This window comes from Myotis lucifugus, unplaced genomic scaffold (genome assembly GCF_000147115.1).
Source record: "Myotis lucifugus unplaced genomic scaffold, Myoluc2.0 scaffold_139, whole genome shotgun sequence".
NCBI classification, from domain to species: domain Eukaryota; kingdom Metazoa; phylum Chordata; class Mammalia; order Chiroptera; family Vespertilionidae; genus Myotis; species Myotis lucifugus.
The window spans coordinates 893,930-912,530 of NW_005871187.1; the positions used below are offsets into that span (position 1 = coordinate 893,930).

Consider the following 18,601-nt stretch of genomic DNA (forward strand, 5'->3'; position numbering starts at 1 on the left):
CAATTCTATTAGATGTTCTCCTGATAGTTCCTGTTGTTTCTTCCATCTGACCTTCCTGTTGCCAACTTACATTTGTTTTTTCTCGCAGTCAGAGTATTCTCATGTTCTATCTCCACTAACATTCATGTCTCCTCGACTCATCTATCTGTATTCTATGCCCTATATACATCTCTCTCCCTCTCCTGGTATTTTTACGCCTATCTAGTTGCTAACGAGTGCTTTTAGGTGCAGGTCGCAGTTGAGGCCTAACTGCCCCCAGCAGTTTTGCCTCAAGATCTGTAGCACGACATGCTGCTTTCTATGTATCTCTTTTAGGCACGCATGCAGGAAGGTAAGATTGGAGCAAGTAGCAAGGTAGGGAGCGACGCACGGAGGGAGGGAGGGAGGGAGGGAGGGAGAGAAGAGAGGGAGGGAGAGAAGAGAGAGAAGAGAAAAGGAAAGAAGAAACCTAAAAAGTATGTGTGTGTTTGTGTGTGTGCGTGTATATGAGAGAGAGAGTGAGTGTTGGTATATTGGTGTGCTTGTAGCTTACATTTAACAGAATAGCCAAAGCATCTGCATGGGAAATGTGCATGGCATGTGGCATGCACTGGTAACTCATAAGAATGACTGTGACAGTTAGAAGCTCTGATGCTTTGGGCTCATGCATCTATTCAGCGGCACAGACTCCTCTGAGCTGGGTCTTTGGACAGTTGGCCCAAGTACGGATGATTAGCTCATATATCTATATCTTTTCTCTGCAGCTTTTCTGTATCCCCAGTACCTATCTTAGCGTTCGATGTGAAGTTTGCAATGATAAAATTTTGTTAAATGAATTGAAGAAATTTGTCTCCCATCTTGTCAACGAGCTTCAAATCACACATCCTAAATCTACATTCTGTCATGTGAAGCTCTCAATTCCATCATTAATTTGCACACCTCTTTTTCTTCGCATGGTTTATCGAGGATGAATAGGTGTAATAATTTTGTAAGCTGCAGTTCTGGTTAAAGCTCCACTATTAAACTGCATGAGCTTCTGAACTTGGAAAAAGCCCAGGGCCCTGTGAGTCTTGACCACAAACTTTCTCTTCCAGCCGATTGCTTATGTATTTGTCCATACCCTTTATAGTAAGTCCAGAAAAAGGTTTATTTCAGTTCATACCTGAACCTTTTGCTTCCTTTCTCTCCTTGATATATCAGCATGTGTATCTATTAATAATGCGATAAGCACTCCAAGTTCTCTGATGAGTACCTCCCAAGAGATTAGCTGCTTTCTGTTTGCAATGAGATAAAAACAACCAGCTGTATTTTCACTCAGATTGAACTCTCTAGTTGCCATCCCCACTCCGACCAAGAAATTTCCCCACAAATCATTCTGCCTCAGATTAAGCAGAATCTTAAGTGACACAAGGACCACTTTCACATTACAAAAACAATTCACTTTTTTTGTAGGCGGAAGGATTTAAATTATAAAAACACACTCTCCATAAAAATGCAGACCTCTTTTCAGTGTTCTCTATATGTCTTTATGAAATATAAAAATGAGTTATTAACAATTGAAACAATCAACTTATCTTTGTACACCTGGTGCTATAATACCTAGGAAATAATGACACCGAGACAGTTCCATGAGGACATGTTGAATTGTACCTGTGTTAACAGGTGGTACAAAATAATGTAATTATAGATGAATGTTATCTTTTGGGTCATTTTGATCTCAAAACACAATTCAGGTCATAACAATTCCATAATTTTCTTTTCTGCTTTGTGTCTATTTTCTAGCCCATGCCTATACTTGAATTTCTCAGGAACAGGAATTAATTTAGTACTGTTTTCTATTAAAAGATTCTTTTTAACTAGAATAGGTTGATTAGAAATGTCATAAGAAGCATAATATAAAGTTCTAGTGGTAAATGTGTTGGAAGCTACTCTTATACTTTTCAGAAACCATTTATGAAATAGAATTAAATTGATATCCAAATAGCTTTCCAGAGTTTATAAATTCAATGAAGATGAAAAGAAGAAAGTAAAACCATATATTCTCTAAAGAGATGTTATAGCCCTGCTGCAACCATGCCTTAATGTGTGGCTCCTGCACTGTGTGTAGCAGAGTCAAAGCAAGTCAACTTAGAAACCTAGCCATGCTTTGTTTTCATATTGAGATCACTTTTTGGAAAAAAAGAAAACTTCTATCTCTAAGAATTTAACATCTGAAAATGGATGAACTTGATTTTTACTAGAAGTTAGTGTGTATGTTTTCAAATGAAAACAACAACCACCAAAAAAAAAAAATAGAACTAGGACAATGCTCTCTTGCCACTTGGAGAAACACATAAATATTTATAATGAAACACAGAATTATGTGTAAAATGCTAAACACTTTTTTTAAATAATGAATACCTCTTTGACTATTTATTTGTCATTCTGCCATTACTATTTATTAGTCCTTTATGATTTTGAATGTATTTAAGATTATTCTATTATAAATTCAGCATATCAGTAAATTGTTAACCATCTCTCACAAAAGTAAGGTTAGAATCGTTCTTAGGATATTGAAGTTAATGATTTATCTCCTTCCTATCCACTTATTATATTTTTCTTGACTGCTTGGTTTAATCATTTGTCAGATTAACAAAGATTAAATTTGAGGGTCTGCACTGTATTACTCTAAAATATACTATTTTTATCATGAAATATGAAAAGTTTAAGAAAGTTTCTTTTATAATTGATGAATAATGGAAGGAAAGGCAGAACATTTTCCACAAGCATTTCTCACCATGGGAACATGTTTTTACAAACTGAGAATTCTGGGACAATGTTTATTTATGAAAATACTGAACTCCTACCATTTCTAAGAAACTATTCTAAAAATCATGTCTTTGATCAACTTAGCCCAAGAAATGGGAAAGGTACATATGTACTGAACTATGAATGTGTTAATAAACAATATGAGAAATGAAAATATTACACATAATTCTTTTTTAGGTGACTTTATTTTTAGGAAAGTATTCAAAATTGTGGAAATGTCACATAATTTAAGGGAAGGCAATTGAACCCCAATCAATGCTATAATCCAGATCTATACATGTTTTGATAGCTGTAATACTCCCAGCGTAATCAAAATAGATGAGTGTAATTAATTCATAAGGCCATTCCAGGCTTCTATAAAATGAAAGTAACATGACTGATTCACTCACATTTATAGAAAAAAAAACATTTTATAGCCTCATTATGTTTTGCTAGAGCAAAAGTCTCTAATTTGACAAATGCATGCTTGGTTTTACACACGGTTCCCAGCTTGACATATCATGAGGCATGTGGTTGGACAGCAGGCACCCCTAACCACTTCTATTTCTCTTCTCACTATGCATGAAGGGGTTTTATTGACAGTAGAAAAATCAGTACGTAGGAAATATTATAAAGAAATAAAAGAAAGATATTGTGTGTTATAAATGACTAATTTCTTGCACTGGCAACTTGTATGCACTATAGATAAAGAGTGTGCATACAGTCTGAAAATCATGGTACTTAACATGGGCTGGTGTAGATTTCTTTTTAAGGTCCTCCTATCACTACTTAACAAACAAGAAGAAACCCTGTCTGGTTAGGAGAGAAGAGTAAGTACAAGTTACAAAAGTAGTAATTCTTTACACTCCTTTATGCCCTGTGTCTAAATGCTGTGTTATGTTGACAGATCTGGGGAATTTTAGTGGCCGGACGAGAAGTGCAGTCTCTGTGAGGGAAGGCCAGGGGGTTGTTCTGCTGTGCTCGCCTCCGCCTCATTCACCAGGTACAGTAGGATCCATTCTCTATTGTTGCTGCTCTCCTTCACTACGTGCTCACCCTTTAGAGGGTGCATTGACTGGGGAACCTTCTAGGTGAAATGTGCATGGTTTTCTTGAAATGTTTCAGAGTTCCGGGTGTGTAATTAAAGATCATATACTCTAAACAACCCCGGACAAGAGACTGAGCTCCTATGATGACATTGTTTTATTGCCATTCTCACTTCTGACTGTTGTAGTTATCTCTCTGCCTGCCACCAGTGAGGAATATATTGCCTGGAGCACAAGGGAAGTGATAAGAAGCTGAGAGAGTAAAAAGCTTTCACAATTGTTTGGAGTGTCAGGGTCGAGTTAACTGAATACCAGTGTGCATCTTGTTTCAGAAGATAAGCTGGACACTGGGGTGTGTGGTATTTATCACACTGAAACAAAAACTGCTAGGACATATTTTTATGAGTTTCAAACAAAATTATAGTATAGTTATCATTTTTTGGCTACTGGAGCTCTTGTAAAAGTCATGAATAGGTAAGTACTTTATGGAGTTTGGAGTAACATAATAGTAAATTGTGCTCAGGTTAATTATAGTCCCTTCGGCCAACTCAAAGCTAATTATACTCATTTTGTTTGAGTCCTATAATTTAAAATGAGTACCTGTTTGTGCCTCAGTATAGTTTTCCTATAATACAATTTAACAGTGTCCAGCATCTGAGAGAGAAAGAGAGTCAATGTCTATGTCTATCTGAGAAATAATGAAGACCTTAGAGTTAACAATTGGAAACAGAATTGGGGGTACTGGCATCTCAATAATTTTTTCTTCTTTTTTTTTTTAGTATGAAAGCCACACTTGTTTTTAGGTTGTACTATTGGTCTAAAAAAAGGGGTCCAATTTTGTCCCACCATAGATAATTCTTATCATAAGCTACAATAGGACCTTGTTCAATTTTCTTAAGGGTTTCTCACCTTTACCTGATCCTCCTCCTGATGTTTTTAATGGAAAGAAAAGTACATTATATTTCAAAAGGAAAACATTTGAAATAATTTTATTTTGAAATTATTAGTAGTAATAATTTCTGAGTTGTACCTACTTAAATATTACATGTCATTTCAGTTACTCCATTCCTTCCGTGATTTTTACTGGAGACTTTTTAGTAAAAATATCTAGTCTCACCTGCATGTGATTTGAGATCTAGATTCTTTCAAGACAATGTGTTTTAACTTTTTTTTTATAGATAAGTTAAAATAATTTTAACAAGTTTAGGAAAATCCTATAGCATTAATATATGTCATGTCTAATGGGTTATTAGACAAATTTTGTTTGAAAAGCAGTGTTAGATGAATAATTATTATGGATAAAAAAGAGGAGAAACCAATTGGCCCCATAGAGGATGGAAGTACTCATTGGCAGACTTATAGGCATTAACAACATGAAGTGACTCATGTATGAAAAAGCAAGATTTTCCGAGATATAATTTATATTGCAAGGCTGCTGGAACATGTTTTAAAAAGAAGTTAAATGGCAGAGGATGGTATAAGAAATAAAACTGCATGCACACATACCGATTATCCAATTTGCAAAGAAGACTATATAGAAAAGCTTTCCAGTGGGAAAGAAATATATAATGAATTACATACATGATAAGTGTAAGATAAAAAATATGTATTAATAATTGATTAAATAAAAATGTGACCGCAGGTTGAGACTATAAGAGAAAAGCCAGATGATTGCTATTGTAGATAAGTCATAAGAAATATTAGACTGATTATATAATTTAAGATTGCAGGACAGGTTGTATTCTACTAAGTACTCATTGTTATGTCAAATTATCTACTCAAACGTCACTGTTATCACAACAAAGTTTTGGGGAGATGTGATGACCCAATATAGCTCAGCATTCAGGCCAATGTCTAACACTTAGCAGATGAGTAGTTACCCTGATCAGTCAAATCCTACACATCTTTCTTTGTTGAATATTCCTTCAGGATTCTGGCTCCAATTGAATCTTTTATATTCCCTGAAGCTATAGCTTTCCTGCAGCCTTTTAAAGTTATGGCTGTTTATTCTCCCAAATTGTATGTACATTGTGAGTTTAGAACATACATATCTCCTTTCTCCTCATTGCCCATTCTCTATTATTCCTCTTTGCAAACCCTCAGTTTTGAATTTCAAGCCATCAGACTCTACTCTTCCTTGTTGCCGTGTTCAACACACTCCCTGCTCATTCCCTTTATTCCTTGAGATTTTTCTCCACCCACTCTCTCAGCTGATAACCATTTTATTGTGAAAGGAAAGCAATTAGAAGATAATGCCCACAGCCCACAATATTCTTCACCAAATCACACAATCATTAGCTTCTGTACTGACAGGCTCTAGCTTCCCTTTTTAAATATAGAGACATTATTGTGTTTCTAAAGGTAATTACTAAACTTGTGGGCTGTAGTTCTTTCTTTTCTCCTCCTCCTGCTCCTCCTTCTCCTTCTCCTTCCTTCCTTCCTTCCTTCCTTCCCTCCTCCTCCTCCTCCTCCTCCTCCTCCTCCTCCCCTTCCTTCCTTCCTTCCTTCCTTCCTTCCTTCCTTCCTTCCTTCCTTCCTTCCTTCCTTCTTCTCCTCCTCCTCCTCCCCCTCCTCCTCCTCCTCTTTACCTAGCTAAAGAAGTCACTTCAGTAATTCTCTCTTCTGCATCTTTACCAGAGATTGTTTATTTCCTCTGGATCATTCTTAACATCATGCAACATTACTTCCCTTCCTCCACCTGAAAACAAAATAAAGCAAAGCTCTTGACTCATGTCCTCTTTCAGCTATTACCTATTTTTTTTTCCTGCTCCTCCTCATATCAAAACTTTCAAATGCTTAGCCTGTGTATATGCTATCTAGTTCCTCTCCTCTAATTCTGTCTTTCTGTCGCTTTCTGGTATCTCTCTGATTCCTGTTCCCTGTTTCTTTCTCTCTCTTTTTAACAGATTGAGGTGAAATGTGATTCACATTATCCACATGGAAAAATAAAATGTGGCATTTTATAGTTTTGCCAAAGTAACAAACTGAAACCTGGAGGATTGAATTTACTAGTTGAGACCACAATCATATTGAGACATGGTGCTTTAATTTTAATGCCTTACTTAATCAATTAAAAGGAAAAATTTAAGTGTCTTAGAGAAGTTAAGTCAAAAATTCTTGCTGAAGAGGCAGAGTAAGTGTAGAAAGAATAATCCAGGACTACTCAGTGAAAGAGAATTGGGTTTGATACCTGCTGTGGCACCTATTAGCTATGACCTCAAAATGGCCTTTGATTTGGTGAGGTGAGATTGTATTTTGTGAAATGAGCAAATAACATGTACATACTAGAAATCTAAGATCCAGATTTCTGTCTCATTTAAATAGTCATATAGCTCATTATCTTATCATCACATACATATTTAACTGGTGCATTATTTTATTTTGTTTCCCACTTTTGTTTTATTTCCTTCTTTCAAGTCATAATTAGTTTATCTTATTTTATCAGAATTTTATTATGTGAAGTAAAGTGTTGGAAATAAAAGTTTACTAATATTTTTATCTCCCCTAGTAAATTAAAAATGTATAAATTCATTATTTCAGAGAGGAAGGTAGAGGGAGTGAGAGATAAAAATATCAATGAGAAAGAATCATTGATAGGCTGCCTCCTGTATGCCCCACCCTGGGAATGGAGCCTGTAACCTGGACATGTGCCCTGACCAGGAACTGAACTGTGACCTCCTGATTCATAGGTTGACACTCAGCCACTGAGCAACACTGGCTGGGCAGATTATAAATTCTTCATGGGTACAAAACTTGCCACAACTTATTTATATCCCCAATGCTTAGCACAGTTCTTGACACTTAGTAGGTATTCACTTACTGCATGTTAAAGAACTGACTGAATGTGCTGATTCTAACAGTTAAATTTTATAGGGTTTTAGATAGTTCCTGTCAGCCTCCTGCTATCAGTTTATTGCAACCCATATTTATGACAAATATTTGGGTCACCCAATATCACATTCAAATATTACAATTTCAAAGTATAACAGCTACTATGATTCAGAGGTAACTACGTGAAATTATAAATAGTTTATACATCAGAGAATATTAAATAATATTCAGAAATCGCCCCAAAATCTATTTTCATTATCTCAAATGGATGTGTAAAGTGAATATTTTTCTGTGAATAAAAGCAAAAGCTAGAATTGCCTTATTTGCTAAGTTCTCCTGTTTACTTCCCAAGAGATCTTATTAATTCCTGTCAGTAACATCTGTGAATGAAGGCATCTTGATTATATACTGAAGCACTTATTCATCTACCAGGAAATAAACATATTTTTCTAAAGTATTAGTTACATCTGTTCAAGATTATTTTTATTGCTAAAAAACACCTCTGTCAGTTTAGTGATTTTGAAATTCAAGGTTATACTGTAAAGAATATCTGTGTGGAAATGTACAAACAATCCCCATAAAACCTATAACCATGTAAAGCATTATTTTATGGTTTAGAGGTTATCACCACAGATACTTTTAAAAAAAGAAGTTAGTAACTACATTTGACTTTAAACATGTTCTGGTCCTATTTTGTTCAGAAACATAAATCTAAGAAACACATTAAAGTGGGACTTAAAATTTTTGTACAAAGTATTATGTTCTAGTAAAAAATATATGACTATACCACTGTACAATATCATAATCACATTTTCACAATTAGTATGCTATGTAATTATTGAAAAATATATGAGAGTTAGAGATTATTGTGATGCCTGTTCTATTGATGAAGAATTTAAGCTTTAGAAAGATTAAATAAAACACTTAAGCTCTCATACTTAGCAAGTGATGGAACCAGGATTTCAATCTTTGATGTATTTTATACCATAGGATGTGCATTTTAGTTAAAGCTTTACTTAAAGTTTTATAGCATGAATACAAACAAAACTTTTTTTAACAATGGAATTATTGACTTTTCAAAAATAATGCTTATTTTATTATATCAAATGTTTTACTTATTTTTTTATTCAATAATGTTTACTGAGTGCCTATTCTCTATTAACTAATGAGTTTAGGCTATTTATATTTATTTCTACTATCTTAATTTGAATTAGTAATCCTGTTTTTTTCTATAATTCATTTGCCCTCTTTTCACATTCATTATCATTTTTTAAATAACAGAAGGTTTTTTAATTGTATTTTTCCTTCTACTCATTTCAAAATTATATGTTTCATTTCTGTTATTTTAGAAATTATACATAGAATCATAATGTGGCTACATGACATCATTTGATCACTTTAAATATTATTGCTCGTGGTAATTAATTGATCTATTTATTCATTGCCAAATAGAATTTGAAGAAGAAAAGGAACTCAAGTTTATGGCTTTGTGACTATTTCCTATTAACTAAGAAATAAAGTTCATTTAGGACAAAATAAGACTAGTTGAATTATGGATACCTATTGTTATGACAGAAAATTGAATAGATACATCTGAAGTCTAGAAAAGGGATCTGAGCAAAAGATTATAACTTTAGGCATAATCAACATAAGATTGGTAGGAATTCCTCAGGGACACTGCTTACGGTAAGAACAGCATATACTTTTATTTCTGTACTAAATAGTGGAGGGGAAACGAACTAGTTCTTTAGTTTCTATGATACCAACCAATTTAAATAACTTCCAGTTACTAGAAGAATTTGGGCATTTATGTGGCATAGTTTAGGGATATTTCCAATCTACATTGAAATTACTAACATCTACAACTTACATTTTTTTTTCTCCAAATGGTTGTACGTTTAAGTTAATGATTCATGGACTAAGGATTGTATTACTGTAGTTCTCAAAAAGCTCTAGAAGCCTGAAAGGTTAATGCCTCTCATAGATGCTCAGGAGCACCAGGTGCTCTAAGGTTGTGGTTATATCCTAAAGAGGAAATAGCTAGAATTACTCTTTGGCATCTCTCTTATTTGCAGAGAACAAGGTAAAAAAAGAGCATAAAAGATGCAAAAGCTGTTTCAACAAACTTGACAATAAATAGGAGAAACACATAAAGCAACTCATTGCCAGAGAAAAAGCATAAAATATAAGGAACAGATTTCAAAAATATTTTATCATTTTTTAAAATTCTACTGACCAGACACCTAATTTACATAAACTGTTCTCAATTCTAACAGCCAAGTATGTTTTTGCCTTGGTGATCTTGTGAAGTTATGTAGTATTGAGTCCCAAGCAAAAGAGATTCCCAGTCTTTGATACATCTGATTCCCTACAAATTAAAAACCATAGACACAGGTCCATCCAGCTCTCTGAAACATGCTCTGCAAGCCAACCAGTCCCTTTACCATCACTCCTTCAATCACCGAACCATGGTAAATACTAGTTAGTGCTAGTCATGGGGAATACTAGTTAGTGCTGAATGGGTACTGGTCTCAAAATGGTAAAGGAGAATAAAACCATAATAATTGGTTATACAGTAAGATCCAAGAAAACTGGATTAAGGGCATTATGTGAAAATGTACAGATAAAACATTTTATTTCTGCATATATATTTTGAGCCATCATTGAATATAGTAGAATGTATAATGATCTATATAGCAAATCTTCTGTGCTTTAACACACTGCAAATACAGTATATTGAACTTGGTTGTCTCTTTCATAATTCCTCATTGTAAATCTCTAATATATCATTTTTTTTCAATTTAGAAAAATACTCAAACAGCAATGGACACTGGAGGACTAATAACCCTGGTCCTGTCCCAGATGCTAAACCTTAGTAACCCCTCATTGCCCATAGCCCTGGGACTCCTCCTCTGTGAAGTATTGGTTAAAATAGAGCTAAGGAGGCGTTCAGGTTTCATGTATAAGCTATAACACTCAGCTGAGACATTTTATACTAAAAAAAATAGAATTTTTGTTTTCTTTAGAGTGAAATATTTTTTACCTCAACCTTATGTAAAGCAGGTAGACAGGTTCGCCAGCCTCAAATCCACTGTAGAACCAGGTCCTGTATAAGTAAACAGATCCAGAGGATACAAGTAGGTGGTCCCTGAAACTATGTGAATGTGATGAAGGATACTAGATAATCTCTGCTTCTAAATAGTATACTAAACTATTCATAATATTTCACCTGGAATTTCCACTCAGAGAGCCAGGGATCCCTATCCTGACTCTGACACTTAATTGGCTTTGTTGATTAAATTACGCCTGATCTTTGCTGTAAAGAAAGAGCAATAAAAACTACCTCACAGGACCGTTGTAAGAATGAAGAGATCATTTATGTAAAGCAATTAGCCTGATGCTTAGAGGATAGTAAGTATTCAATTCAATTTTTCTTGAAGATTTATCTTCAAGAATCCTCTTTAAAATGCTTGTGAGAAAGGTGACACCTTCAATTATTAGCTGCTAAGATTAATTACCAGTTGGCAGGTATTAGTTGCCGTCAAACTGACAAGGCAATTAGAAGATGAGTGGCACTTGGAAATGTGAATCTGAGGGTTTGCGATGGGAGAGGGGTCAGTGAAGAGAAAAATAAAACCAGACAGTGAAGTGAAAGGGCACCAGGTATCATTGCTCTCTTCAGGGGTCTCCTCATCCTAGAATAGTTGGTACCAGAAATTATTCTCATGGAACAGACCTCTATAAAATGGGAACCAGAATTTTACAAAGATGAAAACAAAGCATTCGGTTGATATTTTTTTCTTAAAAAATGAAATTTTACATCACAAAATCTAAGCCTCATAACTTAAAAATTATTGAATAACTGTAACTGAGAAAAAACAACTCAAGTAATTTTGCACCCCTTTTCCTACAAAATAGTACGATAATATGACACTCCCTGCTTCAATTTTTGTGCCAAGATAACAAAAAGTAATTGTCCCAAAAATATCTGAGCTCAGCAGTTTTCCCAAGGCCTTTCTTAATTATTTGATTTCTAATTCTTACATCTCAAAGCATGTATGATCCACATGCTTGTAGTTACTGGTCACTTGATTTGATCTCTGTTGGTGACCATGCTCTAAAGATCTCAGCCATGTTCCACATTTGCCTTTATTAAATTCATGAAACCCACAATTTTGCAATATTTGCAGGTTTACTTTGCAATTTTAAAAGTGATCAATTAATTTGTCATCATAGCCATCTGACCATAATTTTGGTTCCCTAAAAAATGTTGTAATCACGTGGACATGGGTTAAATTATTAGGACACAGAGAACTCTGTTGTTCAATTCTGACTAGGCTCAGCCATCTCACTAGACCAGTGATGGCGAACCTTTTGAGCTCGGCGTGTCAGCATTTTGAAAAACCCCAACTTAACTCTGGTGCAATGTCACATATAGAAATTTTTTGATATTTGCAGCCATAGTAAAACAAAGATTTATATTTTTGATATTTATTTTATATATTTAAATGAATGCCATTTAACAAAGAAAAATCAACTAAAAAAATGAGTTTGCGTGTCACCTCTGACACGCGTGTCATAGGTTCGCCATCACTGCACGAGACTAAAGAGAAGAAAAGAAAACCAATATTTTCATTTTCCATAGAGCATCTTCTTTCATCTTTATTTCTGCTTTATAAGTTTACTAGAGGCCCAGTGCACAAATCCGTGCACCTTGAAAGGAACTGTGGGCCATGAGGCTGCGGTAGGCACAGGGACAGGTCTCTGCCCATCCTCCGCACCCTTGCCTGGGCCCTCCCACTGCGGCCCCCAGCCCCCTGTCTGCCCGCCCCCTGTCTGCAAGCAGCCCCACTCTGGCTGCCACTGCTCCCACACACTAATGGTACCAGCCCTGCTTGCACCCGCTGATGGCGCAGAGTGATTGGGACTGGCGCTGTGCACAGCAGCGGGTGTGAGCAGCGGCTCCAGCGTCAGCTTCAGGTGCTAGCAGGGTCAACGCTGGCAGTAGGTGCAAGTGGCAGCTCTGGCGCCAGCACCAGGTGCGAGCGGGGCCGGCACTGGCAGCAGGTGCGAGCGCCGGGCGGGACCACGGTGCACGGGAGCAAAGAATTTTCAGTAACCACCAGAATCTTGCCCTGATGACAGAGACCAGCGCCCCACCTTGGTCTGGCGCCCCCACTCACCTGCTCCACCATCCTGCCATGGTCAAAGCCCGCCATGTTCCGCACACACCCGATGGTGGTCAGCACATGTCATAGCGACTGGTTGTTCAGTTGTTCCAGTTGTTCCGCCATTCAGTCTATTTGCATATTAGCCTTTTATTATATAGGATTATTATAACTTATGTTTTATAAATGAGGATATTGAAACTCCAAGAGAAACTTGTCTAAAGTCCCACATCTAATAAATAATATGACAAAGATTAAGGTATGTGTAATTCCAATTCCAGTGTTCTTTTGACAATAACCATATGGTCTTTCCACACCATTATTCTGAAATTTTATTGAAAATTCCTATTTTGTGGAAACATAGACACTGGTCAATATATTTATTCCATCCATTCAAATGAATAAGTAATTTAATCAATTATTTTTTGTTGACTTGACCAAATTGTTAACTGAATTGAACATTTAGCACTACCAAAATCAAGTATATAAATAATATATGAAAGTAAATAATGTGTATGTAGAAATTTTATTATTTTTACCAAGTAGAATAATGCAATACTCATGTCTCCATTCAACAATTGCTTAGAAGTCAGACAGGATAGGTGAGAATGCAAGCATAGTGGATGAAATGATAGAGAAATAAATAAATTATTTAATTTTATTATGGATGTTTTTCTATGGAAGTAAAAGAATAATAATACAATTTTTATACCCTTGAATTACCCAGAAAATGACTGTTTTACCACAGGCTTTGCTTGAGCTGCACTTTGTCATAATATGTTCTCTAGAAAGAAAAACTCAATGTGTTTTGAAGTATTTGATTTTTTAACTATATCTGGTAAAATTCATACATGGAAAGCCAAATATAACAAAGTAAACACTTCAACCTGGAGGTTGTTTTAGACTATTTAGACAGGGCAGATGAGAAAAGAGACCATTGCTATAACCTGCTTTTTCTTTCTTACATTTTTTGGGATTTCTGCATAGATTTCTACATTTTTGCTCGGGTTCACTTAATTATCATTGTTTGTTTGATTGGATTTGATCACATATTTTAAACTCCTTTAAAATAATCTATTTTTCCCTTGTTATGAAATATTTATTCTACACCAAAGAATGTGGAAATAGTGGGCCAGGAAAGCAAGCTGCTTACTCCTTGGGTTATTTATTGGCTCATATTACCTGGAATAACTAGTATTTTTATGTTATGTTGATGTGAATCCCCACTTTCATTTGATTTGAACAACCAGTCAAATTAGTGTAGTAAAATGCAGCTAAATTATATTGACTTGATGAACTTATAAATTAAAAGGCCTCACATTTTATGAAAAATTTAATGCGCCTCTCTTTCGTATACTATGGCATACCAAAGAAATCATATCTTCTCATCGACTCTGACCAAATAAGGGAAGATCATAAAAAGAAACACACACATAATGGAGTCAGATAGTTCAGTGTGAATCCCAATTATACCATTTACTCAAATGTTGGCTCAGGTGACAAGGAATAAAACTTACCCCAGCCTCGGTTTCTACCCTTGAAAAATGGGATTAATAAGAGCCTGGAATTTATACAATACTTTACAATGATATATTCCTATTTTCTTCCAAACTTATCAGGTAATTAAATAGTAAAATTGATATTGAGAACAATAGACAGCAATCACATTGATTCAAAAAAAGAAAAGCCAAGGAAAACAAGCAACAGGTGCTGGCTTTAAATGAAGATTGGTCAGCACAGAAAATCATGGGATCAATAATGCCCCAGTCCAGTTCTTTGCTTTCATCTCTAAGAAATTGTACTAGTCTTTGTCCATGTTGTATTTCATTCACTGAACCAAGTGCAATCTCATCAAAGCTAAAGTCTTCTCAACCAGGGGTCAGCAAACTTTTTCTGTAAATTGCCAAATAATAAGTGTGTTTTAACTTCGTGGGCCATCGGCACTCTGCCACAGTTACTCAACTCTGCTTCTGTAGCGTAAAAGTAGACATTGAAAATACAAAAATGAATGAGGGCACCTCTCTTGTAATACCGCATTATTTATGGACAGAAGCATTTGAATTCCATATGCTTTTCATTCATCTTTTGAATTTTTAAACTATTTAAAATGTAAAATTCTTTTCTAGCTCATAGTCTATTAAGAAGCAGGCAGCCAACCAAAATTCTTTTCCCAGGCCTATTTTTTTTAAGAGGCTTTCTTGATAAGGTATTTTTCTCCTAATTCTTCATGACCCTTCCCTCTTTATACTATATTTATGTTGGGATGGAGCAGGAACTAAATATACCTTATTTAGCATGTTTTGGTTGCATATGACAGAAAGTTAACTGAAAATAGCTTAAGCTGAATCCAAACAGGGAATGAATTGGCTCTTGACTGATTTATTAAAGGAAGAATAGCATAAATATTTAACTCTTGGACTCTGGGGTTAGAAAGATTCAACTCTGTCACTTTCCAGAAGTGTGACCTTAGAGAAATAATATAGCTTGCTCTTACAACAATTCCTTATTTTCAAAAGTTTTCATGTATGTGATAGTTTCAGAGATTCAATGAGATAATATATGTAAAATGTTTAAATAGTGCCAGCTGTGTAGAAAATATTTTGTAACTTAGTGATTTTGAAGATACACCCATTATCGTTTTATTATTAAGTAAGAAAGAATGTAGCCTTCTCTACTCTACCCCTTATCAGCATTCTTAAGTGCCTATAAACAAGTTTCATGCTCTTGTCTAATTCCTGTCACATACTCCACCACTGCATGCCAATCATCTATGCATCTTATCTCTCCTCCTTGATATAGGCTGCTGAGGCAGTCTTTGCATCTTTGTACCTTTCATATGCTCATTAACACAGTGTTGATGTATTAAGTAGTCAATAGATACTACTAATTAATCTTCTTAAACCAGTTTATAAGGCTGGCCCAACAAAGAGAACTAAAATAACTCATTTTGTTTTTATTTTTCAGAAGACAATATTCTTTTTATTTTACTTTAAAGAAAATAAATGTAGCGTTATAATTATTTAATAATGCTTAATATAAATCTTACTGTAAATTAAAAAAGTTAAAAATGCCTTCATTTAGGAATTTCAATTAATGCTCTGAAATGGAAAATTAATTTTTAAGTCATTAATACTTTAACTATTTTGTATAGCTACTTAAATATTAAATATATATATTTTTATTGCGTTCAGAGAAAAAGATAAAGAGAGAGAGATAAAAACATCAATGATGAGAGAGAATCATTGATTGGCTGCCTCCTGCATGCCCCATAATGAGGATCAAGCCCAAAACCCAGGCATGTGCCCTGACAGGGAATTGAACCATAACCTCCTGGTTCATAGGTCAATGCTTAACCACCGGGCCATGCCAGCCAGGCAATTATAGATTATCTTTAATTAACTTTATAAAAAGTATAATTAACAAATAGTGAACATCAGCAATTTTATGTACAATTCAGTGAGCTTTGAAAATAAAGAATATAGTTGTATAATTACAACCATAATCATTACATAGAACATTTTCATCACAAGAAATTCCCTAGTGCTTCTTTTTAACCAATTTCCTCCCCCTTGGCATCCACTGATCTACTTTCTGTTCTTAAATTTTGTCTTCACCATAAATTCTTTTAAAGGAAATCATACAGCAACCAAAAGCTGTTTTGAGCCCTCGCCAGTTTGGCTCAGTGGATAGAGCATTGGCCTGCTGACGGTAGGGTCCCCCTGGGTTCGATTACAGTCTAGGGCACATGCCCGGATTGTGGGTTCGATCTCCAATAGGGGGCGTGTAGGAGGCAGCCAATCAATGATTCTCTCTCATTATTGATGTTTCTATTTCTCTCTCCCTCTCCCTTTCTCTTAGAAATCAATAAAAATATGTGTGTGTGTTTTCTTTTTAAAAAGATGTTTTGAGACTGGCTTTTTACACTTGGAGTAATATTTTTTGATATTCATTCATGCTACTGAGTCCATAGATAGTTCCTTTTGATTGCTGAGTAGTATTCTATTGTCTTAATATTGTCGCCAGTTTGGTTATCCATTCACCATATGATGATAATGGGCTGCTCTAAAATTCAGACAACTATGAATGATGGTTTCAGAATTAATAATAATCTACTGTTAACAGGAAACCCCTGGGTAGACTCGGACTGCCTGTCACAATGTCCAGTAAGGAAGGCAGGGTTGAATCATACAAGGCTTACTGAGAAGACCAGCCAACCAAGAAGACAGGGAGCTTACAAGCATCCAACACCTGTCTTGCAGCAAGGTGCAGTGGACAGGATTATAAAGGGGAAGGGGCTAGGGTGAGGCTGGGAGTCCTGGAGGTTCGCAGAACTCGGTTATTGTTCTTGGTCATCAGGTGATAAGATGATATCTTGGCTCCTGGTGGGGTCGGCCTGATCATGCTTAACGGTTCTGCTTGCTTGCTGGGTACAGTATACACTGTCCCCAGCTGAATCACCTCCTCAGTCATGTTGTTTGGGATCAAAGGGAGTATGCAGGTGCACTGGCCTGAGAAATGAAACTTAGAAAAGAAAAAAACTTAACTCTCTATTCCTATATAAGAAACTTAACCCTCTATTTCTAAACCTGTATGTATTTCAGAATTTCAAAATAGTATGATTATCTTTCAGATTAATTCAAGTGTCTATCTATCAGATTATAAGTCCTCCCCTATCACTATGATTAAATTGAAAAATAAACTATGAGTTTTTCTCTTTATGATTAATTTGGACCTGGACCTGGGTCCCCGTGTTGGCTCAAGAGAATATCATGAGTTCTACTTGTAGCTTGCAGAGAAATGACTACCTGTTTCAGGGACATGTTGTTCTCAAGTAATAATTGTGATGAGTCTTTCTAGCTACCAGTTCATGAATTTAGGAAATACCTACTGTACATTGCTTTGGCTTGTACAATAATTGAAGACTTACTCTTCTTTTCTTTTTCTTTTTTTTGAAATATATGTTTTTAAATGTGTTGTATAAAGTCATGAGCCATACAACAATGTTTTGGTCAACTATGGACAACAACAGATAAGATTATAACAGAGCTGAATATTCCTGTCCCTAGTGACATCCTAGTCATCACAGTGTGGCAGCACAGCGCATCACACAAATGCTTACCATTGTGTTGCAATTGCCCATAATGTTCACTAGGAGCTGCTGCAGAACAGAATTTGCCAACCCAAATATGGTTATTTGGCATAAGGATTATCTTAGGCTGGCTAATTTTAGGATACAGTCCACCCAGGAGCTCTCAAAACCAAACAGAAGTTACCCTATCTAAAATATGTTTACATTTGTAAAGGAAATCTCCATTTGTAAGAGTGTCACTCTTAGAAGAGGGAGATGACCTTTTCTCTAGAAACTCTTATCTATGAGTAAGACAATGACTTAAATCTGCATAGCAATCTTACCCTTGTTTTCTGTGCTTTTCCTGGTAACCTCCCCAAAACTGATTTTCCCCTTCCCCAACATCTTCGCCTGTCTTCAGCTAAAGATGGTATTTATAGAGGTCGCTTCCTTGGTGGCCTCAGCTACTTTGAGTTCTCTTCTTGAGTTTCCTGGTTCTTTCCTGTGTATATGGGAGATTCACAAGTTATTAAACTTTTGTTTGCTTTTCTCCTGTTATCCTGTCTTTCATTGCAGGGATGTCTCAGCCAAAAACTCAGAAGGGTGGAGGGAAAATTAGTTTTCCTCCCCTACAGAGCAATAGGTGGTACCATATGGTCCAGGTGTGTGTAGTAGGCTATGCCATCTAGGTGTGAGTTAAGTGCACTCTATAATGTTTGCAC

General features: G+C 35.6%; 1 protein-coding gene across 1 annotated transcript in view; it reads left to right on the top strand.

Moving 5' to 3' along the window:
* The window catches only part of CNTN5 (contactin 5), a 643,923-nt gene that overhangs the window by 284,661 nt on the left and 340,661 nt on the right, over positions 1-18,601 (top strand). The window contains exon 4 of the mRNA XM_023758835.1: positions 3,674-3,769. Within this exon, the coding sequence (XP_023614603.1) occupies positions 3,674-3,769 (96 nt within the window). The remainder of the gene's footprint in view (positions 1-3,673; positions 3,770-18,601) is intronic.